General features: G+C 38.7%; 1 protein-coding gene and 1 long non-coding RNA gene across 2 annotated transcripts; both read left to right on the forward strand.

The window, feature by feature from the left end:
* The first annotated feature begins 1,385 nt into the window (after positions 1 to 1,385).
* On the forward strand, positions 1,386 to 4,201 carry LOC124278533. Its single transcript, XR_006899112.1, has 3 exons — positions 1,386 to 2,374; positions 2,498 to 2,620; positions 3,339 to 4,201. It is a non-coding gene; the product is annotated as an uncharacterized LOC124278533 (long non-coding RNA).
* Positions 4,202 to 18,111: 13,910 nt separating this feature from the next.
* Positions 18,112 to 26,759, forward strand: LOC124278534. Its single transcript, XM_046714262.1, has 6 exons — positions 18,112 to 18,576; positions 19,640 to 19,766; positions 20,257 to 20,306; positions 21,059 to 21,124; positions 25,793 to 26,199; positions 26,405 to 26,759. Exons 1-5 carry the CDS (start codon positions 18,387 to 18,389, stop codon positions 25,975 to 25,977), a joined length of 618 nt encoding a protein of 205 aa, XP_046570218.1. The 5' UTR covers positions 18,112 to 18,386; the 3' UTR covers positions 25,978 to 26,199; positions 26,405 to 26,759.
* Positions 26,760 to 26,965: the final 206 nt, after the last annotated feature.

A 26,965-nucleotide genomic window follows, 5' to 3' on the forward strand; every position in this document is an offset into this window, starting at 1 on the left:
AACACATGCAGATTAACCTGAAGCCTACAGTGTTCTTTGGGGAGAGAGTTGCAGGTGTATGGAGATATATAGTGGCTCCATCTGTGCCATCTGTAAACATTGAATTCAGCTTCCAGGAAACGATTCTGGACTCAAGAACAGAAACAGGCCTCGGCCGTGACGTCAGTGAATACAGTGGAATAAGCTGAATATTGCCGCCACCTCATATTAGATCCATTGTGTGGCATTTTTTCTATTACAAACCTTTAGCTTTGTGTTTTACCAACATTCACTGATCATTAATTGATCTTGTTTTGGCATTCACCAATTTCACAATCTATGTGAAAACTTTGCAAATTTTAGGTTTGCGTCCGAGTTTGATGGGGAAAATAGCTCCCACTAGCAATTGAGGGTTGGTGTGGGATGTGGATTTACATTAATAGCTACTGCATCATCCTTTCGTTAGATATGTGAAACAGCCGAAATACTTCCTTCGTGATCACGTGTAAATTTCGTTACAGGGAAAACAAAACTGATACGCTATAATTTTATGTCATCACAAGTACACGATGCAGCACTGACCGGTAAGTAGGGTTTGGGGCACACATGACAATTATCATCTCAAATCTTTGTAATAATATATTATTATTTCCACAGCAAAAAATGAAAATGTTTACTATAACTTCTGTGGATGGCATTATAGAAACATTATGAAATCAATAGTTTTAATAAAGAAAGAGTAGGCAAAGATTTCAGCATCTTTTTTCAGTTCGGCGTCAGTACTGCTGCTTGTACATGTAAGACGTGAGTAGTTGATTGTGATATTGTTAGGGTTGAATAAACAGCAAAGGGCGTGATATTACGGTGTGTTTTTATATAATCCCTTTAGCATTTATCCGGTGGTGCTAATGCACAAGTGATATTTATCGTGGAGAAATAGCACTTCTATGTTTCCGTCTGTGATGATGTTTCTGTACGGTTGGTTATGTTCATATTGATATGTGTATGTTGACTTTCAGCTCACGACATGATTAGCTTTTTGGTTGCCGCCGGGTTGATCTTGCATTACCCTCACGTCAACAGGTAACAACATCCGGGGCAAATTAACACCTCTGATAGGTTGTATAAGGTAGACCAGGTTTAAATAGACAAGACATCAGACCCACAAACCAGTTGATAAACATGTAGGTAAGATATATTAGATTTCATGACTTTCGAATTCTTTTGAACACAAAGAAAGGTGAGAAAATACTTGAAACATTTGCAAACGAAACAAAATGACAATTTATACAAATATCCGCATTTATTCAAGTCCATTATTACCATGACATATCCGCAAAAATGAAAAGCAATCACTCTTTGTTACACTATAACCATTGATGATATATTTGATGTTCAGTTTCAGCTGCTAGGTGCGAATAATCAACACTGTTCTGATTGTGACGGTCAAACAGGTCACTGTCGGACCAGGTGTCATCCTGGGTACTTTGACAAGACATGCAGCTCGAAATGCAGCCCGGTTGTCGCAATGGCACATGTGAACTCTCAAAAGACAAAGGCACTGATATATGTACTGAGGGCTGTATAGCAGGGTACCAAGGCAATAGGTGTAAAGTATTGTGTGACACACCCGTGGGAGGATGTACTAAGTGTCCAGGTGGATGTACTGACAGATACTGCCAGCAGGGAACCTCCTGTGTGGCTGGATGTGTGGACTCCTACTATGGCATTGACTGCAAGAACTGCTCCATGAGATGTCTCTCATGCGACAGATCCACAGGAACGTGCCAGGTTTGTCAAGCAACACATTTTGGTCCGCATTGCGAGCACAGATGTGAGCATTGTGTAGGAACGTGTCTGACAGAATGTTTGGGGGTTGTGAAACCGGATTTTACGGTCATCAGTGTGAAAAGATCTGCAGCAAACATTGCAGATTTAATGCATCTGGAGGACTGTTTTCACAAGGAAGGAAACCCGTGTTTGTCTGAATGTGACAAAGTAAGCGGTGAGTGTAGACATGGTTGTGTCAGTGGTTGGCATGGCAACAACTGTTCTTCACCATGTAACCCGAACTGTAAAGATATGCGATGCGACATTGATGGTGTCTGTGCTGATGGCTGTGTGTCTGGGAACATTGGTAAAGAGTGTAAACCATGCTCACATAACTGCAAACATGGCATGTGTGGACCCACAGATTGGTTATTGTCTTAAAGGATGCATTTCTGGGTTTTATGGTGACTTTTGTAACGGTAAGTTGTGAGATATGTCTTGGGGTACATGTGATCAGGTTACAGGAATGTGTTTCCATGGATGCAATATCAGCGGCGGTGCCTGTGAGTCCACCTGCAAACACAACTGCTCCAGAGAAAGATGTCTCAGGAGACATGTGAGAATGGTGAGTCTGTGTGCATATATCACAGGATTGTGTTCTATAAGAAATATTCAAAACAAAACAATATCTATCCACAAATATGTCCATTAAGAAAGGATATTAATTAGATGGTACTATTGTTCACAGGTCAGCAACCGACACACGGTATCTTGGGTATGCAATAGGAATACCAACAGCCTTTGTCCTGTTTCTTGTGGGCATACTGGCCACCAACTGCATCTGTTACAGAAAAGGGCTGTGTACCAAGAGGTGTGTATGTTACATTCTGACATCACACATCTACATGGTATAGATCAACTATGGAGTTATATAGAAAGGGAGATAATGGTCTTATATTCATGTGTTTGTTTCAAAGTCTGCTTGAATCAAGGTGACAACATCTAAGGCCCCAATGCAATTTCCTAGTTTGAATTATACCATATGTTACTTGTTTTGTACTTGCCTTTGGACATACCTTTGATCTTGTGGGTGGTTCTGTCAGATGCAGAGGTGTGATCTGAAGTGTGCACTAAATAAGTACAAGTATATGTGATAACATTAAGTGAAAATAGAGCTTGTAATCCACTATAGTTATGAAGAAATTATACACTGGCAGGTCAGTGAGTCAAGGGTTATCAATCATTTAAGCCATAGCATACTTCCTTATATGAACTAGGTTAACCAGCCAGTGGAGGACTGAGTTAGAAGAGAGCCTTGATACTTCTATAATAGGTGCCTTTTGAGAAAAGTAGCAAGGTAAAGATCACGTGCAGCAATACCATTTTGTTACGAAGTGTTTTGCATATTAACATAGGAGTTAAAGAGGTGGCCAGTCGTCAAGCAATCATCTTTAGATTGATCCGTGAGACTCACTGAAAGTACATATCTGAGGATACTGTTCATTGTGATCAATACTGGTCAAATCATGATTAAATATGATACGGTGATATAAACATAGCATTCTCAAGCTACATTGTTCTGTGTGCAGGGAGGCTGAAGGGGACAGTGTGAATCCAGAACCTCTCCCACGGCAGCCAACTGCTTCATCCATGGAGTACATGGAGCTACACAGATACTGGGAAATACCAGAGGATGGCAGGGACATGGAATATCAGACGATCAATGCAGTCTGACGTAGGGATCGATATTCTGCAAAATGCTTTCAGGACACATTGGATGCAAGTTATCAAACTACACCATGGGTGTTTATGTTAAACCCAGAGTCCTACATCCATATAATGCGAGGAATGGATCAATGAAAACATGATTATGTGCATATAAAATGTATGTACTTTTCATGCTCCACCAAAAGCACTGTGCACCATTTGTTTGATAATTATCTACATCTAAACTTCGATTATAAAATGTTTATGAAACCATCTCCTCTGTTTAAAACATGGTTGTTTCTTTGAGTGCTTGTTTAATATATATGAGACAATGTCACTTATTACGTGATGTTTTGTTCCAATTTCTCAAATCCCTCTCACTAATTTGCTGAACAAACGAGTGGCATTTATCAGACTGCTTTTGAGGATGTTGAAACCATTCTCACGAATTCTCCTCTTCTCAAAGCATCACATATGAAAAGACCTTTCAGACTGGCTATAGATGCTTGTGACACTGGTTTTGTTGCACAAGCGTGAATAATGCTTTGACTTGTTAAGTGTATGATACTCCTCTCTCTCTGTATATTGCAATGTGTCAGTGTTAAATATTACGAAATAATGTTTGAAGTATTATTTATATTCTACCTTGATTTGCACTTTCACTCTACTCTGTACTCCCTTTGTTAAACGTTTGTATTGATTTGAAAACTTAGTTGATTTTAAAATACAATTGTCAATAACAGCATAATTCTTTTGTCTGTTGACTTCAGACCTCGATCATATACATAACTATTACCCAGCTAACTGTTAGAATCAACTTGGGAGTCAGCTCGTAACACACTTCTTCATAATCTGTGGTCACCCTGATGTGTGATCAAACTGTGCGCGGACCGATATTACAGTTGCCTTACAGAGTCACACTAAGTTTAATACCTCAATTTCTCAAACACATTGTTTGGAAAGGTTAACACTTATGGTATAGACTTGATCAATCCTTCCTGTTTACTGGGAATACATATGGTACATATGGTCGTTTCTCTGACGATGCTGACGGAGGTTTTACTTCACACACAGAACGGTGAATGTCTGGCTGATTACATTTTGTGTTCCTGTCAAATCTTTGAAATAATTGATAATTTTGAAGTCAGATCACTTTCCCTTATTATGTTTCTTCAATAGATCAGAAAATCGTGTAAGTGAAGAAGTTTTTTTTACCAAACTGATGGAAATAAGTGGAAGCCGCCAAACTCTGATATATTTCTTGAATCTCTTAGTGCACGTATATCTCTGTTGGAAATGAACGATTTTTCTGCTATATCAAATAAGCACACGGGTGAAGCTGCTAATAAACTTATAAACATTTCCAAGAAAGCGGAAAAGACGCAAACATGTTATTAAGAAAACGTGTCATTAAAGACATAAGTGAGTTATGGTACGACCATGAGTGTCAAGACTTAAAGAAAAGAAAGTATTCAGCATTAGATACATTCTGAGTCACAGGGAACTTCAACTATCTTACCGAATTTAGAATTTATAGAAACAAATACATAGAAGTTTACCGTACGAAGTGCGATTTGTATCACGAGTTTACAACCATACAATTATTACAATCATGTCAGGATGGTAACTATAAAATATTCTGGTCTGGTGTTAAGTCATTTATTAGGTAAACCGGTTACACAGGCTACATCGATCAGCAGTTTGCAATGGGTCGCTTACTTTATAAATATTCTGAACATTAATGATTTTAACATAGACGAAGATTTTATGACCTTTGCCAACCAGTATATGTTGCAAAATGAATTTGGATTGATTGATGATGACTCTTATAATATTCTAAATAAAGAGATAACCATAAATGTAATAACAAATGCATTATCAGCTTTAAAATTTGGCAAAGCATGTGGTCCTCATGGACTACCTCCTGAAATGTGGAAACACGGAGGTCATATTTTACTACCTTATTTGCATGTACTTTTTAATTGTATTTTTACGTCGGGAGACTTTCCTTCTGCTGGGTCACAAGTATTATCTTCCCACTTCAGGAGAAGGGGAACAGAAATGATGTTAATAACTAAAGAGGTATTTCCTTGATGGACACATGCGGGAAAATATTCACTATACTTTAAATGAAAGATTAAAAGCATTTGTTGATGTGTATAATTTAAATCCAGAATGTCAAGCTGGAATCCGCTCAGACTATTCAACTGTTGATAATGTATTTACCTTACAGGCTTTAATTCAAAATTACTTGCCCAAGTCTAAGGGTCGATTTTATTGTTTATTTGTTGATTATCATTAAGCATTTGATTTTGTAAATAGAGATATATTATGGTATGTTCTTTCTGAAAACAATATTCGTGGTAACATGCTTTCAATAGTGCGTGATATGTACAATAAATCAATTTCAGCTGTAAAACTATCAAATTCTAGCATTTCAGAATATTTCAATTCCGTGAGTGGTGTGCGACAAGGATGTATACTCAGTCCATTATTATTCAGTATGTTTGTAAAACAACTTGAAGAGGATCTTACATCGTCTGACGAAAGAGGTAATTTTGTTGGAGCAGAAGTTTTAGAGCTCTTTTATTATTCTATGCTGATGATTTATGTATATTATCTGACACAGTTATAGGTATACAAAGAAAGATTAATATTTTATCCAGATTTTGCACAAATATGGGGCTTAAAGGTTAATTTAACAAAAACAGAGATAATTGTTTTTCGCAACAGAGGTATCGTGAAGAAGACCGAAAAGTGGATGTTTAACCATGTGAAGTTGAAAACCACATGCTATTACAGCTATCTGGGTATTTTATTTTCCAGCAGACTATCTTGGTCAAACGCAGTCCAGACTCTCGCTCAGAAAGCTAATAAAGCCCTTTGTCCAATGAAACAGCTTCATCATAAAATGCAAAATCTTTCTCCCACTGTCTTATTTCAAAAGTTTGATACACAAATTAAGCCTATCTTATTATATTGCTAAAAATGGGGTTTTCAAGAGCGGCTCAATCTAGAAAGATTTCATGTGAAATACTGTAAATATGTTCTTGATGTTGGTATTACTACAACAAATGCAGCTGTTTTATCTGAATGCGGTCGTCATCATATATGTTGGGATTCTATAATAAGATGTGTTAAGTACTGGTGTAAATTATTAATTATGGAAGAGACTAGATATCTCAGACAAACTCTATTTTATGTTAAAAGAATGGACGATATTAACCGCAAGTTAACTGAAGTGAGGAAATTAATTTATAGTTATGGTTTCAGCTATGCGTGGGAGTTTCAAAATATTGTTAACACTGCCTGTGTCATGTGTCAAAATTACGTTTAATAAGGAATCATATTTGTCAACATTATATAACACAGATTTAAGAAGATTGTTATCACTTTGAAGATTCGGTGCATTAGATATTATGAAACATACAGGAAGACGAAACAATATCCCAAGAGAATTAAGATATTGTCCATTTTGTAAGAACATTTTAGAAGATGAGGTTCATTTTATGTTTATTTGTCCACAATATGATGATTTAGGAACAGGATACATGTTAAATATTGACGGTAAAGATAGAAACTCTCTCATTCGCTTTCTTCAAAATGAAAAATAGCAATTATTTATATATGTATGCAAACTATATTAAGGGAGCGTTTATGCGACGTAGCGCATTATTATTGTGAATATATAAAAATATGTTCTAGTTTTTGTGCACATCATACCTTTTATATTGTAATATATATTGTACTTGAGCCTGTGGCCTTCTACTAAATAAAGTTATATATGGAAGCATATTGGTCCGATGAGTTGACAACTACATAACGGCTAGTGAATGTCTCTCTACGTCAGCGCAGTGTGAACACGGGCCGCGATCCCGACTGTGTGCATGCATGCATGCACATGTGCATCTAGACAACACAAGGTATGCATGTAGCCGGACACTCGTGCATTTTCAGTACATGTTACCGTAAGAGGTGACACACGTATTTCTGATTTACATAGCAATCTGTCCATGGTCTGCAAGTTACATGTGAATACAAATATATGCATCATGCTCACTCGCTCAACAACACCTGTTCCCCGTGTGTATTTCTGTACTATCAGCAGCAAGTTGGGGTTTAGGAGACAAACACAGTCAATCTCGCTAAGTGTGATTATAATCTACTGATTGTGTACTTGTGTTGTACATGATTACCAGGAACAGAGCCCTTTTCACAGATCTATTCATATGAGGTACACTGAATAGCATGAAGTAATTGATTGCTAAAAACACAGCCGACCCGGAAGTAAACCCGTATATCAGCAATGTGAACTGCGCTTGGCTAAATTTAAACACGTGGTACGGGTGTGACTAGGAACACACACTTGAGCGGGGACATTACCTGAGTCGCAATGGGACTGACCTGTATGTTGAGGTACGTGAGTCGCAATAGGACTGACCTGTATGTTGAGGGGTACTCGCTATAGGACTAACCTGTATGTTGAGGTACGTGGCTGTTTTATGTTTGATATCATCAGCAGCAACATCTCTTAAATATAACTTGGGAAATTCTCCTCACTGACTGAGTCGCAAACTACTGAGCCATCAAAACAGAACAATACTTGTTTCATGATTACCTGGTATTCACCTGTATAGCAGCGACGGTCGCTCTAGTTACCCATAGCAGTAGTATGACACTGGTAAGACTGATATAGCACAGTTAACAATACCATTGTGATAACACTAACACATGTGTTTTATGGCATTACACACAGCTTGGAGAAAGTCGTACAGTCATTAATGAAAGATGACTAGGCCCATGCAGGTTAACGACAGACAAATAGATACTAGGTGTATTTTAAAATATGTGAAGGTTTGACTGTACTGACTAAAGAAAACTGTAAAACATTGTGGACATGGGTAACAGTTACTGTTATATTTTCTATTTTCAAAATTTCATGTAAAGAATTAGATAAACTGCGTAAAGATGTGTTATGTATTTCCTTACAGTGACCAACAAATGTGAAATACAGATTCGTCTTGGAATTATTTGGAATATGTGATCATGTTGTTTACCTATTAATAGATAACACATGGAAGCATTTTGAAGTTTAACTTCAACTGCTAGTGGTTACAAATGTTAGGACTGAAAAAAACCCGAAGTTAATGTACGTCTTTATATTTTTTGTTTTATAATCCTGATTAATTTATTTTCATTTTGGAACTTCATAGAAAGTACACGATCGATCCGTTTTTGTGAATAACATCGTTCCGTTTTTGCGAATAACATGACATGTAATATCTAGACATTTTGTATATTGAATATGTAAAATGATATTTCACAAACACACACACACACGCGCGCACAAACACACACACACACACAACACACACACGCGTGCTCACGTCTTAAGTGCGAACTAGAGCACGTCTGCCCCTGCATCGATGTTTACGGCGGGAAAAATTGAAGAGAAATGATTCCGTTGAATACTACAACAAATAAATAACAGCATACAGATATTTAAATTAAGAACGACACTACAGTTATAGCAAGAATATCAGTCTATTACCTTCTTTGAGGAATCGATATAAGGGAACAATATTCCATTCATGTGCGGCTGACACAGAAACATGTTCCATGTAATGTATAATTCAACAGACGAGTATGCAAAAATGTGTGCCCAACGTTATAACTAGTGATATTTTCTCAGGTTTTTCACATTGGTGTAGCGTCTCATTGGTCACCCAAGATAGCACACCTGAAAATCTATTTGCATAATGTCCACCATTGTTTTAATAAAAGAAAATAGTTAGACAACAATGAGTAATCAGTGCGGTTAATCGTTTGAAGGAAAGACGTTTTAAACAAGCACTTTGCTAGAGAATGCGGGTGTATTCTTTGTATGTTAGTAAATGTACATACACTACCTTTGATAAATCCACTCTGCAAGATAAACGTAATTGATCAGTCAGCGTGACATCGGTTTATCCTTCGATCGATGTGGTTTTGTTTTTGTATTACTCAACTGATAATCTCTCTTGCTGCACTTCCGTCAGCATATCACAAAACATGTCATACATTTGATACATATAATGACAAATGGTAAATGGGAACGTTAGGATTTGTCAGGTAATCTTGGTGGTGTTACCACTAATTATAGCTGTTTTACCCTGTGTCCGTCATGGTCGAGGGGCAGGGACTGACCGACCACCTGGCAGCAGGACGACATGATTAGATTGTTGGCACAAAACATCAATTATCGCTCTGGATCAGTGTCCGTCACTGCTCATTTGATACGATTGTCATCAGAGTATAGAACATTGTTGGGGTATGTTCTCATTTCGCCCACATCCCATTTCGCCTACAGTCTTGAAACAACATGTCATGGTGTGTTGATTGTTGAATACGTAATGTTGAACTAGTGGCACCCCCTATGATCTAAAAAATGGACTCTTCTAGTTGAAGTAGTTGAAGGACAAAAAGAATTTATTTATTTCTGTTTCATATCATTTTCTGATCACCATGAAATGATAATTTATTTATCTTATATCACATCATATCATCACATCATCTTCTAGTTAAAGTAGTTTGAAGGACATAAAGAAAGTTTTTTTAAAGAATTTATTTCTGTTATTTGTCTGTTACTTATATTTTCTGTTATTTGTCATTTTCCAATCACAATCGTGACATTGTCCATTCTCACTTCAACTTGATAAGGTGTCCAGCTGCGTCGAGGAATTGAAGGGGTGATCTTCTCCCAGAAGCAAGTTGCTCTCTAAGCCTGTCCAAGCGACTCTCGAGGTTTCGGTAGATCCTTGATTTGGGGAGGACAGCTGCTCCATGATCGATCTGCCTGCGTGCCAGTCTGTTCGCTGTTTCCAATTTCTTTATGGCAATGACGAATTCATATATGTTCGGGTGATGCTCTCTGACAAGTTTCTTGAAGCTGCGTTGTGAAAACCCTCCAAATGATTGTTGGTTCTGGGTCCTGTATTTTCATGCTGGTTCCAGATACGAGGCGGGAATCTTGCGTCGTAGTCTACCCATGTAGAGGTCATGTAGTCGTTGAAGGCAGCAAAACCCTCAACATCTGGAGACGCAGTCAATGTATCCATCCATGCATCATGGACCTGATCCACCGGGAGGAGGGGAAGAGAAGCAGCACGTCATACATGGGAGTTGAAAGCTGGATTGTTCCTGTAGTCGTTGACTAGGCCTTTCTCGGAAACTTGTCTCCAAACAGCTTGTGTATAATGGAAAAAGCATCCACGGATATCAGCATCTGGGAACACAGTCTCGATGGCACCAATGGCAGCAGCTTCGTAGTCTGGGGACTATAGAAGGGGAGAGATTGACACCGACAGTTGTAAGCACAATATTCTTTAAGTGAGTATATGTGTCACGGGATTTGCTGGGAAGTAGGGAAAGGCAACTGGATACATCTGGTCCTGTACAAGGCAGTGTAAAACATACACTTGGGTCCAGAAACTAGGGCAAACATAACATGTTCCATCCATGTACACTGTTTCGGCCACAGCAAGGATATCCATCATCTCTGTGGTTGTGATGATTAGAATCCTGTTGTCATCACCATCGTCTACCACCAGGAACTGCCGGCCGTCTGAAGTCTCTGTCTAAAGAGCTTAAATTTTGTCTCTATTTGTTTGTAATTATTTAAAAGACCACAATCATGCACAACTCTTGAGGTTGTCACTTGTGACAACAGATCTTATCCTCTTTACTCACACTACATATCCTTATAACAACTTAGTATTTCACAGTGAGAAATTAAGCTACATCTCATCATCGCATGCATTAATCCCTGTCATTTTATTTTAACCCTGTTTTAACTTCTCAGTGGATGCACTAATCCTGTTTACTCAACTACATATCTTAATAACAACAATATGGAACAAGTTTTTATGGATAACAACTTCTTTATTTCGTGAGTGCGACGTTTCGATACAGATTCTTGTACCGTTGTCAAGCAAGAGTGATACATGAAGTGGAGGAGCTGCATATCTATACTGTGTATAACAAATGAAACTACATACATTGTAATTGACAAAGGAAACAACATAATTGCCATAATTGGTTAAGCAGTAAGCTGATGAAGCCAGTGAGAGTACACAAGGGATAGTGAATGGAAGCCAAAGATGTATAAATACAGAATTGGTACAATAAAGGGATGTTTATACAATAGGTGGGATGTTTATACAATAGATTGGGCTTGGTGGAGGAGTGGGTCATAAGCTGATGGAATGAAATATCCTTGGTCACGGTTGATGGTGGGCTTATGGCGTTTGATGTAAAAATGATTACAGTAATTTGTACACTTCGATCTGCCCTCTACCGAATCTCAACAGAAGCATACTTTGTGACATTCACCCATAATGCTCACTATCACTTCGACATAACATTAGTTGTTGCGTCAAATTAAAATGTCCCAGCCACGTCTACCATAAAACTTATCAAAGCATAATAATTTTACTGAGACTTTGACTGTTGTAACCCTGAGTTGGAACACACTCTCGGAAAGTTTCGTGAACACATCATACTCAGTAATACGACGAAAGGTGTGGAAATATGCCTTTATAATCATTGTTAAATTTTAACGACATATGCACTTGACTAACGCTGTCTTTCCACTGCAGTTGACACGGACAGAGAAGACACCGAGAAATGCTGCTACCATGCATTGTACCCTTGTGACCATCTTCATTCTTAACAGTGGGTATAACAACCAGCAGCTTCAAGGATTAACCTTTACTCCTGTATCTTTGTAATGTACATATACGACAGTAATGACTGCAAGATCAGTAATAGAGCAATTTTGGGAGCGACCATTCTCAAACGCTGATACATGCAGTTATGTTCTAACACGTAGCAGATGATCATAAACGAGGTCCATCTATAAACTACTTGATGGGGTGCACATGGCAACGTTTTATAAACTACTTGAAGGGTGTACATGACAACTTGTTTTTCGTTGCAGTTGTTCTTATCACCGCTAAAACTGCCAGGCAGGCAAGGACAGTTCGGTCAGAATTGTGAAAAAACTGTTCCTGCAACTGCGCTCTTCATCTCTCAGCTAAACACTGTGTGAAAATTGACGGCGAGTGTTCCGAGGGCTGTATTCGTGGATGGCACGGTGACCAGTGTGATCAGCCTTGTAGTAAGACCTGTGTCAATCACATCTGTAATCAACACAACGGTCACTGCACTAAGGACTGTCAGGAAACTTTACAGGGGACTACTGTAACATCACTGCCCACTGCACAATAGCAACGATAACAGCGGTAAGTATACACAAACTACTATTGACAGGAAAATACAATTGATGCTATTAATAAGACCATTAAGGTGTATGTTGTACTGCTAATGTGTATATTATATACTATGAAAGTACAAAATACCTATAACAAAATTAACAGATTATAATGTACAATAGACGCCTTTGGACTCACAACATTATGTTTTATAGTCATCCCAGCAAAACTGAACGTTTAGCATGTTAACACGAAGTAAAACATGTTCATCGAGATGGGGATCTTACCTTATATCATATCCCAAGGTTGGTATTGATATTGTCATGAGAAAAAAGTTACTTTCTTACCTTATATGATATCCCAAAGGTTGGTATTGATATTGTCATGAGAACAAAGTTACTTTATTACCTTATATGATATCCCACGGTTGGTGTTGATATTGTCATGAGAAAAAGTTACTTTTACCTTATATGATATCCCAAGGTTGGTATTGATATTGTCATGAGAACAAAGTTACTTTCTTACCTTATATGATATCCCAAGGTTGGTATTGATATTGTCATGAGAACAAAGTTACTTTCTTACCTTATATGACATCCCAAGGTTGGTGTTGATATTGTCATGAGAACAAAGTTACTTTCTTACCTTATATGATATCCCAAGGTTGGTGTTGATATTGTCATGAGAACAAAGTTACTTTCTTACCTTATATGATATCCCAAGGTTGGTGTTGATATTGTCATGAGAACACAGTTACTTTCTTACCTTATATGATATCCCAAGGTTGATATTGATATTGTCATAAGAACAAAGTTACTTTCGTAATACCCGTCTATGAAGGACAGGAAAACAACACGGGAAGCGATACAGTTTCGCCATAAAAGAAACCGCATTGATGTTGAAACGACAGATCATTTTGATATCAAACAAAACTACAAGTCAAGCCACTGACCACAAGCAACCGATGCTCGACCACCTTAGTGGGGACCATGGGGTTTTACAGTACTTCTTAGCCCTGCATGATGTCAAGCAGGATGTACGTCAATACTTTCAGTGTTTGTGTGCAGCATGAGAGACCAGTGTTGAAACTCACAATATGATCAAGGATTTACAACACTAGTTGTTATCATCTCTAATTTAAATTGTCCAACGTGTCTCAATAAGTAGAACAATTCGTCTTTTTCCGCTCTAAGTCCCAATATAGAATGACAATGAAAAAAGAAAAGCCTAAAAAAGGCAACGTTGGAGGTACCTGAGTAAATTTAGAGAGAAGGACGTGAGATCAGGTTGAGGGAAGCTCATTTCAAGAACATCACGATGACCATACCTTTGGACTATTTGAGACTTTCATCTATTAGAGATCGGAACTCGCATCGCAAATCCGGTACTCTCATCTCCAGTAGATATCTTTCATATCATAGGTCTTTGTCATGTCTAACCATGTCTGGAAATGAAGCACAAGTGACGGACTGAGGAAACATGGTCCCATATATTGCTTCTGTTTTATGTCGGATTGTAACGAGTCATCAAAATGTTGATATACAAACGCACCAACACACACACACACACACACACTCTCTCTCTCTCACACACACACACACTCACTCCTTCTTCAGTCACTCACTCACTCCACACACTCATACACACACACACAAACACACACTGGCCCCAGCTTATTTTTTAAAACATGTCAATCCTACCCTTTCAAAGAAATTCACCAATCCCTGTAGTCCAAATCCTACTCGTTTCAATAAGCGCGCGTGGGTTCGCACGGTGATTACTAAGACGGTATAACATGCACGCTCAGCGCTCAGCACTCGCGCTACTATTACTGAAAACGCCTCTGGAATCGATTCTAAGAAACCAATCGGCCGTTCGCGAATTTCCAAGAGAAACCTGATGGGTGCTACTAAAATGGATTTACCGATTCTGCAATTCGAAATTATTCACCGAACAAGTATAGTGTGCTCTATTACATGTACTATTTTCTTGAATTGAAAGCGTATCAGTTTATTAATGGTTTTATCAGTAAAACACAGAATATGTTTAGAATAGAGATTATAGAAAACTGGGTTCCGCTTCAGCGGGACAATGATGTCGAGATTACTTACATGGTCACGTGTCTCCCAGATTGCTATAGCTATGGTCATTTAGAATTGCCAAAATACAAAGAGATTAAGTATCAATGTCTGAAAGTTTGTTTGAAAAATCCAAGTGTATATTATAAAGAGATATTTAACATGAGTGACAAATTCAAACCGATTAGAACGATGGAGGCGTTTGCGCCTCAATCACCCAAAATCATTGTCTTGAACAACTGTTTGTTAACAAATGAATGACTGATTGTTTCATAATACGTGGTCAATAGTTCCCTGCCAATGAAGGTGGCAGCCACTACAACACTATCTTGGCACTGAGGCATCTCCTTGGCGATAGCATTGACAGCTGCAATTGTTTTCATGTGAGTAGTTTATTCTTAGTTGACACCGTGACCCCTCAATTGTATCTCATGAATACACAATGCCAGTTAGAAAGTATTGGTCAAAGTGTAACCTCAAATACAGCATGTGTTCCAAATGTAATAACTGGAAGAAACGCATAAAATATGTTCAAGCTATGTATCCCTTTTGGCCAGTTATATCAATAGATACTCCAAAAGTACCATTCACATAAAGTTGATTTTGTGTCTCTCATGCAAAATGAATGCAGAATATGACGTTAGATTATCACCGATCATCTCTTATCCTGACGACATTCATAGATGATTGCACATGGTCCATGACCAAATACACAAACTCGTCTGTCAATAGATGTTTATACGTTATCATGGCTTATGTCCTTAGCTATAAAGAGGCGTCGAGCAGCCACATGATTGCATACAGTGCCCTCCACCAACCCTTCATATATGTCGCTTTTATTTTGTTTTAATATCTGAAAGTCATTTTATCGCATACTATTGTTTTATTGATAAATAATGTGTCTCATAGGCCTTATGGCCGGACATCTGTATTTTATGTACATTTTAATATGACTGTTTTAGCATTGTATCATACAGATGTGTGTGACACAGAGTAAACTATAAACTAACTGTAAAATGTAATTTCGTTTATTTCCAGAGGTCTTTTCGTCAAGTTGAAGTTTTTCGACACACACGGTAAGCTTAGAAACACATTAGGTTAACGAGCAATGACTTTATTTCTTTCATGTAAGGACTATTTTAGCAAAGCATGATCTTAATGGTAATATTTCGTATCATGTCTATTCCAGGAGGAACTCCACAGCCAAACACGCCAGAAAACTACAGGTTAACTAACGGTCAATGATTCAGCAGGTATGTTGGAGTTTTTATTAAAACATCTAAACATTCACATGAAATTTCAGTCAAATGCTATATCATGTGCTCGTGTTTGTTAATCATTGGAAATTATCCTAACCATTTTGATGCCTTTACTGTAGCATTGAATCTCGACAAAGAGGAAAAAGCTGACCATAGAGAAGTTGTCACACTGCCTTTGTGATAATGATTTGCCACTCTGAATCCTTATGCACAGATCCAAATATGAAAGAGTTGACTTGTCTCTCTTCCTCTAGTTCTGGTGGTTATATCCGTGGCAGTTGGTTAATTGATGGTTACTGGAAGGATATCAGATCCTGGTGAAACCTGAAGCTTAAGTTCAATTTCTTGGTCAAATTCAAATGCTTAAACAAAGATATCAGCAGCACCACTGCTCCGCACGGGTGTGCCAACGTCGTAATCAATCGTTTGGTGTTTTGAAAAGATGTTATCAATGACTAAGTCCTGTATTCTTTATTGCTTTCTGATCAAACATCAGATGACATTAATTTCATGCTTGAAACATTGTCCTGAACCTCTGAGGTAGTGAGTGAGTGAGTTTAGTTTTAAGCTACACTCAGCAATATATCCAGACAATCTAGTGATCAACAGCATGATCATCGATCCGCGCAATTAGGAACAGATGACATGTAATCAACCAAGTCAGCGAGCCTGACCACCCGATCCCGTTAGTCGCCTCTTACGAAAACATAGGTTACTGAAGGCCAGTTCTAACCCGGATCTTCACGGGTTCCTGAACCTCTGAATATAGATTACCCCATCAATGCTCTCTCCGCCTTTACAAACAAAATGTATCAAGGTATTCAGTTGTTTTCTTTATGTAGGATAGTGGTATACGTGACGGAAATTGATTATATTGAAATTGATATATTGAATATTGATAATATTTCCTCTTTTGAAGAAATGTAAATTCAAACAGTCCACATTGTATTGTTTCCGTATGTTGCAGCAGGTATTGTCCTTCATTCAGGACTGTGGTTTGACAGAGACTGTGTGAAGTCGTCAAATGGCTCGTCCTCATAGTAACGAAAACTTCATAAAAACAATACAAAACATTGATGATATTTGCTTTGTTGTAGATAGCCACAACTGAATTAGACTCACGACACATGACCAGTAGCAGGTATGTTGGACTTAACAGGTGATGGTAAACATTAACATACATTTAAGTCATGATCATATATGGCCTTGGTTTGGGTTAGAATAAAATATCAAATCTGACACTGGGAATTACCGATAGCAATCACCACATCCTCACAGCCTTGATAACTTGCTCAAGAATCGTTATGGGGCTACTGGGTTGTGACGTGCAAATGCGAACTCAATAAATTTCCTGTTTGTTTTAGAACAACCAATATGCTGCTCAGGTTGAGTTACAGCTTCCTAATCATAGGTACGTTCCCGCAACCTCTCTTTAGCTCTGGTTGACTGTTAATTAAATAATGTATGTCATATGCCTTATATGTGTCAATAAAATAAAACAATGACTACATCTAGTAACAAGAAATCCTTGTACAGATAGACATTCCGGGTCATGACAAGATTCCCATTATACCATAACACCTAGGCGTTTCGAATGCTTTGGCCAGAATCTGTCCGTTTGTATATTGTATTGTCTTCTATAGTTAAAAAGGTTCTATATCTATATCAGTGATCGCCTAGTTGTTTTACTGTCCTTCGTTGACAAGGCTGACTTTATTATGAATCTATAACTTGTTTTAGTCACGATATGGCTGAAATACTGCCAATGTAAGATCTTAACTCACTCATTGACTCACTCACTCACTGACTCCCTCACTCACTCATTCACTCCTCACTGTAGTGATGTATGTATGTCTTTGTAGGGAAGTGTTCTGCTCTGTCAGCAATAGAGACTACGTCATTTACAACATTTCTGTTTTCAGTTTCCTTCAGCCCTCTGCTTGGATCTAAGCCCTGCCAGAACTGTAAAGGGAGAAATGTGATGCACGTGGAATATGCACAGAAGGATGTAAGACAGGCTACACAGACAAGTACTGTCCAGCACCACTGTCAGGAGACGTGTGTCAACTCGACATGTCAGGTGGACCCCCAACTCAGGGAAGACCGTCTGTAGTGACGGCTGTGAGGATGGCTACTGTGGACCTCGTTGTAAAATACCTTGTCCTGATGGATGTCTGGCGTGTGACTGGCATCACTGTGAGAACTGTACTCTGTGCAGGGCTGATTTGTACAGTAGTAAGTGTGAACATTCCTGCTTGCAGAAATGTCAGGGCTTTGCCTGCAGTGTTGAAGGAACCTGTTTAGAAGGGTGTATAGCAGGTCGTTATGGCGCCCACTGCAATATGTCATGTCTGTCCGTCTTTCAGTCATGTCATGGGTTTACTGGTCAATGTCAACAATGTCAACTCGGACATTTCGGTGACAAATGTCAACATCTGTGCCCTTCATGTCTGACAGCAGAGGAAGAAACGTTCTACACGTGCAGGTCGGGATGCAAGGTTTGCAGCAGTCAGTCCTACCCTGAACCTCAGCGTGAGTGGTGTTTTATATATGTTGTATGTCAGAGTAAATCAATGTAAGTTCTATACTGCAGTCAGTCCTACCCTGAATCTCAGCGTGAGTGGGGTTTGTATATGTTTTATGTCAGAGTAAATCATTGTAAGTTCTATACTGCAGTCAGTCCTACCTGAATCCCTGTTGAAACAGCGATGATTATTTTTCAATGTCCTAAATGTCCAGTAGGTAGGATAATAGAGTGGGTCTATATATGAGTGCCACGAGGTATTTCTTCGATCCGCTCTAAACCATCACATTGACTTAAATATGGCTGCTGTGGCGTTTCAAAATAAGGTTGTCACCGGGATACCCTTGAAGGCCATTTACGACCCTCATTCAAGGTTGATGATGATTTAAGTAAAGCTGCATCGAGTTTTCGAAACTGAATCCCCATTGCAAGTACATTGTTATGGACAATGAAGGGGAGATAACTAAGTACGTACATCGACATGTTTGGACATGTTTGGAGTCGAAATACGCTACTGCTCTCTGAAGTTCAGCTACCAGCTGTTAGTAAAATCATGTTCTCCTGTGGCATTTTGGCAATGTAGTACAGAACACAGTAAACAAAAATATATGACACAATACCCTCGTAACTGCTTTACTAATAGCAAATGGAATGATTTTGACAGGCAGATTATCGCCCTCCCAAGATATCGAGAGCCTATTAAACAGTGTTCAGAGATATATTTGCATTTCTGCGATATTTTTCATCTTAACGTCTCGAAATGAACCAGGTTGTTGAACTGACATGATAATAGAAAATGATTCTGCATCCCTGCTCCATGGAGGTGTCTATACATTTTAACTGTTATAAAAATATGCACCTCAGAAGTACAGTTTCATAGTGCATTTTGTGAAGGGGCTCAACTAAATATGGAATAAGAACTGAACAAGGAACAGGGCAGTGCTGCATCTCGTGTTATAGTAGATAGGTCGCTGTGACAACAGCTAGTTTTCACTTAACTGGTGTGACCGTTGCGCAGTCCGTATTCTGGCAGTAATTGGCATTATCGAGGCATATACATTATTTTTACAGAATGCAGTTATCACGAAACAAAGGAAGATCAGGACCGTCAAGAAACACTGCTGGCATCAATACTTTTCACTGTGGTCCTCACACTCATCATCAACATCGCCTTCATCTCCGTGGTGTGCAGGAGGAGGTATGGATGCAGTTAACTCAAGGAGTTGTTTGAAAACAGTACAGGGTATTCAAAAACCGTTGTCACATCTCAATGTCACTGTAACTTCAAATATCACCCCACCATGTTCAGGTGCATAGGATGAAAAACGCTTACATTGGCGTGTTAGCACGAAACACCTTGTACATGGATTTATTTTATACATTATTAAAGTATTCAAATACATATACGTGCACAAAGTATGGCTTCTAAAATGGAATATCCCTATATTTAAATGGTATAGTTCTTTGAAAGCGTTTTGGCTGGACTTTACAGTATTTAATGACTTTCACCTTATCTGGTACAAAGTGTCAATGTTATCTTTTGATAAATGCACAAGACAAATAATAGTTCTTAATCATTAGACTAAAATCAAAAAGTGTTGAATGTGTAACAGAGGATATATTTTAAGTATATTTAAAGATTGTATTTACATTTCCCGATACCAGACTAATTACTGTTTACTGTTTAGTTTCAGGTCTAAGAAGAAGAAGAAGAGTTCTACTATCAGGTCTAAGCGGGGTAAGTATTGAATGAGTACTTACCTGTAAGTAACATAAAACAACAGGTGAATGTCAGCACCTTGTAAGCTTATACAAACAGGTCCTTCCGTTGCAAAGTGATGCAGTTTAAGCACTCTGTGAACCCTGGAAGCATTTCATATTGTTGTGCAAACATCGAAACTACTTCACACAAGAAAAATAAATCTATTTCTTTTATAATTCTAATAGTTAAAACGATTACAGAAGCGTTCGAACATCGGTGCTTTTCAATTATGTTATCCTGTTATGTTAAACAATACTGAGGGACAGAGATCTGTTGAAAACATGACCAAATTATTTCCAGATGTTCACGTTTTGTTTCGAAACGGATGTTTCTAGAATACCGTTCAGTATTACTTTTTTTATCCGTACTGTAAAAATCCCAAACTACATGCACAAAATGACTTTATAATATACCTAAAAGTAAAGAACTTCATGGAGAATCATGTCATGAGTTTTCCTGTACAAACTAAGCTATTCAACCGCATAACGCTTAGTATTATTTAGAAAAGTGACTTTCTGTCATCTACAAAGGATCATTCTCAGTCAATGGAATTACTGACCCCTAATACCAGCAGTAATACCAGTTTGCTCCAGCTTACATATGTGTTGATGCCTCCAGTAACAAGGGTGGTGTATCCAGCACATGGTGTAGTTGTCTCTATGTCGTCCACGTCCCTGCCCGTACGATGTCCATGTAGTGGTTCCCGTATCATTTATTCTGTGTTCCAGCCTTCAGTGACCCAAGCGAGATGGAACTTCTGTACAAGGGGACGGAACAGACCTGTGCTCGATGCGGTAGGTTGAAATGTCATTGTGTACATATATGCATCTACAATGTTATCAGATGTGTTTCAGAATAATATCAACAAAGTCAGTTGAGGAACTGTTGTGTGACATGAGTACGTCACCACATGGCTAGCTGTCTTGACAGGTGTTTATCTTGTATAAAAAGTGCTACAAAGTTCTGATTTCTATAAAAGTGTAACCGAATTGCATAATGCTCAGCTGGAGTCGATTTTTCTCTCAACATTAAAGATGTCTAAATGGTCAAGTCATCAAAAGACATCGCTCAACATTGGACATGATATTCTGATTTATTGATAAAATAGAAAATCTTACTATCAACCTGGAGTAACTCCGTAAATACAGTCAGAATCGTTTAACTGTTGTCATTGGTAGCAATATTTTTCTGCAAACCTGTTTGCGATCACTCGTAACCCGGGTACCATGGGGTACAAGCAGTGATTCACGCCGCATACATGTGTATAAAGTGCGATCGTTATAACGAGTGGTTTATGGTGGAAGTCTGTTTTGTATGAAAGGGTTTGAAATAACAATGCTAAAGAAATTGAAATGATTAGCAGAATATGAAGAAGGTTTTAAGAACTGAACTAAGACAAAGATCCCAGCAAATGGCGTATATTTGGGTTTTTCTCTCTAATTTATATACATGTATTCTTATAGATATTCTTTGGGACTTCCTTACTACTGTTTGGAAGGAAACATACATTTAAACATTGTCTAAAACTTCATCTTTTCTTTTCTATACAGATTCTTTTGTTTATTGTGTAAGCAAACTACGTAATACCTAATACGTATGTGAATGTCATGGCACTGGTCGAACCTGTTGATAATTTAGGATTAGAAAAATCATACTTGTTGTGACTTATGATCAAAACTAAAATTGGAGAAAATATGTTTCATATTTCCTAACGCACCTGGTAATATTTCAACCATGCTTACATCCTTGCAACCCACTATAGACCTGACACACGAGTGGGTGGAGACAATGTCACGTGTCTTGTAGTGAGCAGACAACTCTCCACACATACACACAACTGTGTTAGAACTGTCAGTTGTTACGAAATCATGGCAATATCTAATGTGTGAAGAACCAGTTCTTGGGATCCCTGTCCACCCGCCATGTTGCTGTCAGTTCTTGTGATTCCCTGCATACCCGCCATGTTGCTTTGAGTTCTTGTGATTCCCTGTACACCAGCCATGTTGATTTGTCAGTTTTGTGATTCCCTGTACACCCGCCATGTTGTTGTCAGTTCTTCTGATTCCCTGTATACCCGCCATGTTGTTGTCATTTCTTGTGATTCCCTGTACACCCGCAATGTTGCTGTGAGTTCTTGTGATTCCTTGTACACCCGCAATGTTGCTGTCAGTTCTTAATGATTCCCTTGTACACCCACCATGTTGCTGTCAGTTCTTGTGATTCCCAATGTACTTCCGCAATATTGCTGTCAGTTCTTGTGATTCCCTGTACACCCGCCATGTTGCTGTCAGTTCTTGTGATTCCCTGTACACCCGCCATATTGCTGTCAGTTCTTGTGATTCCCTGTACACCCGTCATGTTGCTGTCAGCCATACTGCATGCATAGATGATGTATCGAGTGTTTTGTATCATCAGTGTAAGGTGTGAACAATGTAGCTGTAAGATGAAGATGTCCGACCTGTGTACAGTGTTTTGTATCATCAGTGTAAGATATGAGCAGTGTAGGTGTAAGATAAATATGTCCGATCTGTGTACAAGTGTTTTGTATCATCAGTATAAGATGTGAACAATGTAGGTGTAAGATAAACATGTCCGACCTGTGTACAAGTGTTTTGTTTCATCAGTATAAGATGTGAACAATGTAGGTGTAAGATAAAGATGTCCGACCTGTGTACAAGCGTTTCGTATCATCAGTGTAAGATATGAACAATTTATCTGTAACATAAAGATGTCCGACCTGTGTACAGGTGTTTTGTATCATCAGTGTAAGATGTGAACAATGTAGCTGTAAGATGAAGATGTCCGACCTGTGTACAAGTGTTTTGTGTCATCAGTGTAAGATGTGAACAATGTAGGTGTAAGATAAAGATGTCCGACCTGTGTACAAGTGTTTTGTGTCATCAGTGTAAGATATGAACAATGTAGCTGTAAGATGATGATGTCCGACCTGTGTACAAGTGTTTTTGTATCATCAGTATAAGATGTGAACAATGTAGGTGTAAGATAAACATGTGTAAGATGAAGATGTCCTAGGTACCTGTGTACAAGTGTTTTGTTTCATCAGTATAAGATGTGAACAATGTAGGTGTAAGATAAAGATGTCCGACCTGTGTACAAGCGTTTCGTATCATCAGTGTAAGATATGAACAATTTATCTGTAACATAAAGATGTCCGACCTGTGTACAGGTGTTTTGTATCATCAGTGTAAGATGTGAACAATGTAGCTGTAAGATGAAGATGTCCGACCATACCAATGTACAAGTGTTTTGTGTCATCAGTGTAAGATGTGAACAATGTAGGTGTAAGATAAAGATGTCCGACCTGTGTACAAGTGTTTTTGTGTCATCAGTGTAAGATATGAACAATGTAGCTGTAAGATGATGATGTCCGACCTGTGTACAAGTGTTTTGTATCATCAGTATAAGATGTGAACAATGTAGCTGTAAGATGAAGATGTCCGACCTGTGTACAGTGTTTTGTATCATCAGTGTAAGATATGAACAATGTATCTGTAAAGATTAAGATGTCAACCTGTGTGTACAAGTGTTTTGCGTCATCAATGAAAGATATGAACAATGTAGCTGTAAGATGAAGATGTCCGACTTATGTACAAGTGTTTTGTATCATCAGTGTAAGATATGAACAATGTATCTGTAAGATTAAGATGTCAACCTGTGTACAAGTGTTTTGCGTCATCAATGAAAGATATGAACAATGTAGCTGTAAGATGAAGATGTCCGACTTATGTACAAGTGTTTTGTATCATCAGTGTAAGATGTGAACAATGTAGCTGTAAGATAAAGATGTCCGACCTGTGTACAAGTGATTTGTGTCATCAGTGTAAGATGTGATCAATGTAGGTGTAATATGAAGATGTCCGACCTGTGTACAAGTGATTTGTGTGATCAGTGTAAGATGTGAACAATGTAGGTGTAAGATGAAGATGTCAGGCCTGTGTACAAGTGTTTGTATCATCAGTGTAAGATGTGAACAATGTAGGTGTAAGATAAAGATGTCCGACCTGTGTACAAGTGTTTTTGTATCATCAGTGTAAGATATGAACAATGTAGGTGTAAGATAAAGATGTCAACCTGTGTACAAGTGTTTCGTATCATCAGTGTAAGATATGAACAATGTAGGTGTAAGATAAAGATGTCAACCTGTGTACAGGTGTTTTGTATCATCAGTATAAGATGTGAACAATGTAGGTGTAAGATAAAGATGTCAGGCCTGTGTACAAGTGTTTCGTATCATCAGTGTAAGATATGAACAATGTAGGTGTAAGATAAAGATGTCAACCTGTGTACAAGTGTTTCGTATCATCAGTGTAAGATATGAACAATGTAGGTGTAAGATAAAGATGTCAACCTGTGTACACAGGTGTTTTGTATCATCAGTATAAGATGTGAACAATGTAGGTGTAAGATAAAGATGTCGAGGCCTGTGTACAAGTGTTTGTATCATCAGTGTAAGATGTGAACAATGTAGCTGTAAGATAAAGATGTCCGACCTGTGTACAAGTGTTTTGTATCATCAGTGTAAGATATGAACAATGTAGGTGTAAAAGATAAAGATGTCCGACCTGTGTACAAGTGTTTCGTATCATCAGTGTAAGATATGAACAATGTAGGTGTAAGATAAAGATGTCCAACCTGTGTACAGGTGTTTTGTATCATCAGTATAAGATGTGAACAATGTAGCTGTAAGATAAAGATGTCCTGACCTGTGTACAAGTGTTTTGTTTCATCAGTATAAGATGTGAACAATGTAGGTGTAAGATAAAGATGTCCGACCTGTGTACAAGCGTTTCGTATCATCAGTGTAAGATATGAACAATGTAGGTCTAAGATAAAGATGTCCGACCTCTGCACATTGTTTTGTATCATCAGTGTAAGAATATATGAACAATGTAGGTGTAAGATAAAGATGTCCGATCTGTGTACAAGTGTTTTGTGTCATCAGTTTAAGATATGAACAATGTGGATGTAAGATAAAGATGTCCGACCTGTGTACAAGTGTTTTGTATCATCAGTGTAAGATGTGAACAATGTAGCTGAAAGATGAAGATGTCCGACCTGTGTACAGGTGTTTTTGTATCATCAATGTAAGATATGTAAAAAAATGTAGCTGTAAGATAAAGATGTCCGACCTGTGTACAAGTGTTTTTGTGTCACCAGTGTAAGATATGAACAATGTAGGTGTAAAGATCAAGATGTCCGACCTGTGAAACAAGTGTTTGTACCATCTGTGTAAGATATGAACAATGTACCTGTAAGATAAAGATGTCTGACCTGTGTACAAGTGTTTGTATATCCTCAGTGTAAGATATGAACAATGTATCTGTAAGATAAAGATTTCAAATCCCGTGTACAAATGTTTTGTATCATCAGGGTAAGATCTGAACAAAGTAGCTGTAAGATAAAATGTCTAACCTCTGTACAGAGTTTACTTTGTGTTACAGCAACACCGACACCCGAACAGAGAGACACCTGCTCTGACGCCGACCTCCTTGTCGCCTGCGGGATTGGGAGCCTTGCGGAGATGAAGCGGATCCTGGACACAGGTTGGACTGACATCAACTGTAGAGATGTGTTCGGGATGACACCGGTGATGGCGGTAGCACTGAGGGACAGAGAGATTTGGTGAAAGTACCTTGTGAGTCAAGGTGCTGATGTGTCACTGGTGGACAATGACAGTAACAGCATCCTTCACTACGCCTGTGTGAGAGAGGAAACAGGAAGACAGTGGAATTTGTACTGTCTCTGGACGGGGTAGACATCAACAGTAGAGGAGGGTGGAGCAGGACACCGATGATGGATGCGGCTTGTGAGGGACACAGAGATGTGGTGGAGCTCCTCGTGAGTCAAGGTGCTGATGTGTCACTGGTGGACGATGACGGTAACAACATCCTTCACTACGCCTGTATGAGAGGAGACAGGAAGACAGTGGAGTTTGTCCTGTCACTGGGCGTGCTGGACATCAACAGTAGAGGATTGGAGAGCAGGACACCGGTGATGGAGGTAGCAGGGCGGGGACACAGAGATCTGGGTGGAGCTTGCTTGTAAAAGGCAAGGTGCTGATGTGTCACTGGTGACTAATGACGGTGACAACATCCTTCACTGGGCCTGTGTGGGAGGAGACAGGAAGACAGTGGAGTTTGTACTGTCTCTGAACGTGGTGGACATCGACGCCAGGAACAACAACGGGGATACAGCGGCCGACGTGGCTAGAGGCAAGGGACACAATCAACTGTTCATCATCGTGGTACACAGTGTAGTGAAAGTGTAGTGTTGATGTGGTCAGTGATGGAGGGCAAGCCGTTGACACTGACATTGCGTGAGCCGTTCACGTGGGCACGTTGTTAATAAGTCTGTATTAAGGTGAGAGTACTTGATGTGTTTTAGGGAAATAAAACTTGAACAATGAGAGCATTTTCCGCCATGTTCTTGTGTTTGGAAACACGATCAGGTAAGGATATTGCTGACTAAATATTGATGGTGTATCGTCGGTTTGTCTACCCTGTATATCATCATGTAGATCTGTTTTAATTACGTGTCCGTCATATTTTCTAACTAATCGTAGAACAGACAACAACAAACTGTTTGTTTACATCTGCATTTTGACCTCTTACTGA

This window comes from Haliotis rubra, unplaced genomic scaffold, assembly GCF_003918875.1.
Source record: "Haliotis rubra isolate DU_JTF1 unplaced genomic scaffold, ASM391887v1 Scf2390, whole genome shotgun sequence".
In the NCBI taxonomy this organism is placed as follows: Eukaryota; Metazoa; Mollusca; class Gastropoda; order Lepetellida; family Haliotidae; genus Haliotis; species Haliotis rubra.

Excerpts from the sequence above, each read along its gene's own strand:
- LOC124278534 (XM_046714262.1), top strand. The coding sequence starts at position 18,387 with ATGTCATGTCTGTCCGTCTTTCAGTCATGTCATGGGTTTACTGGTCAA. Across the intron at positions 18,577-19,639 it reads GTCCTACCCTGAACCTCAGC|AATGCAGTTATCACGAAACA; the intron begins GTGAGTGGTGTT and ends TTATTTTTACAG. Across the intron at positions 21,125-25,792 it reads ACAGACCTGTGCTCGATGCG|CAACACCGACACCCGAACAG; the intron begins GTAGGTTGAAAT and ends TTTGTGTTACAG.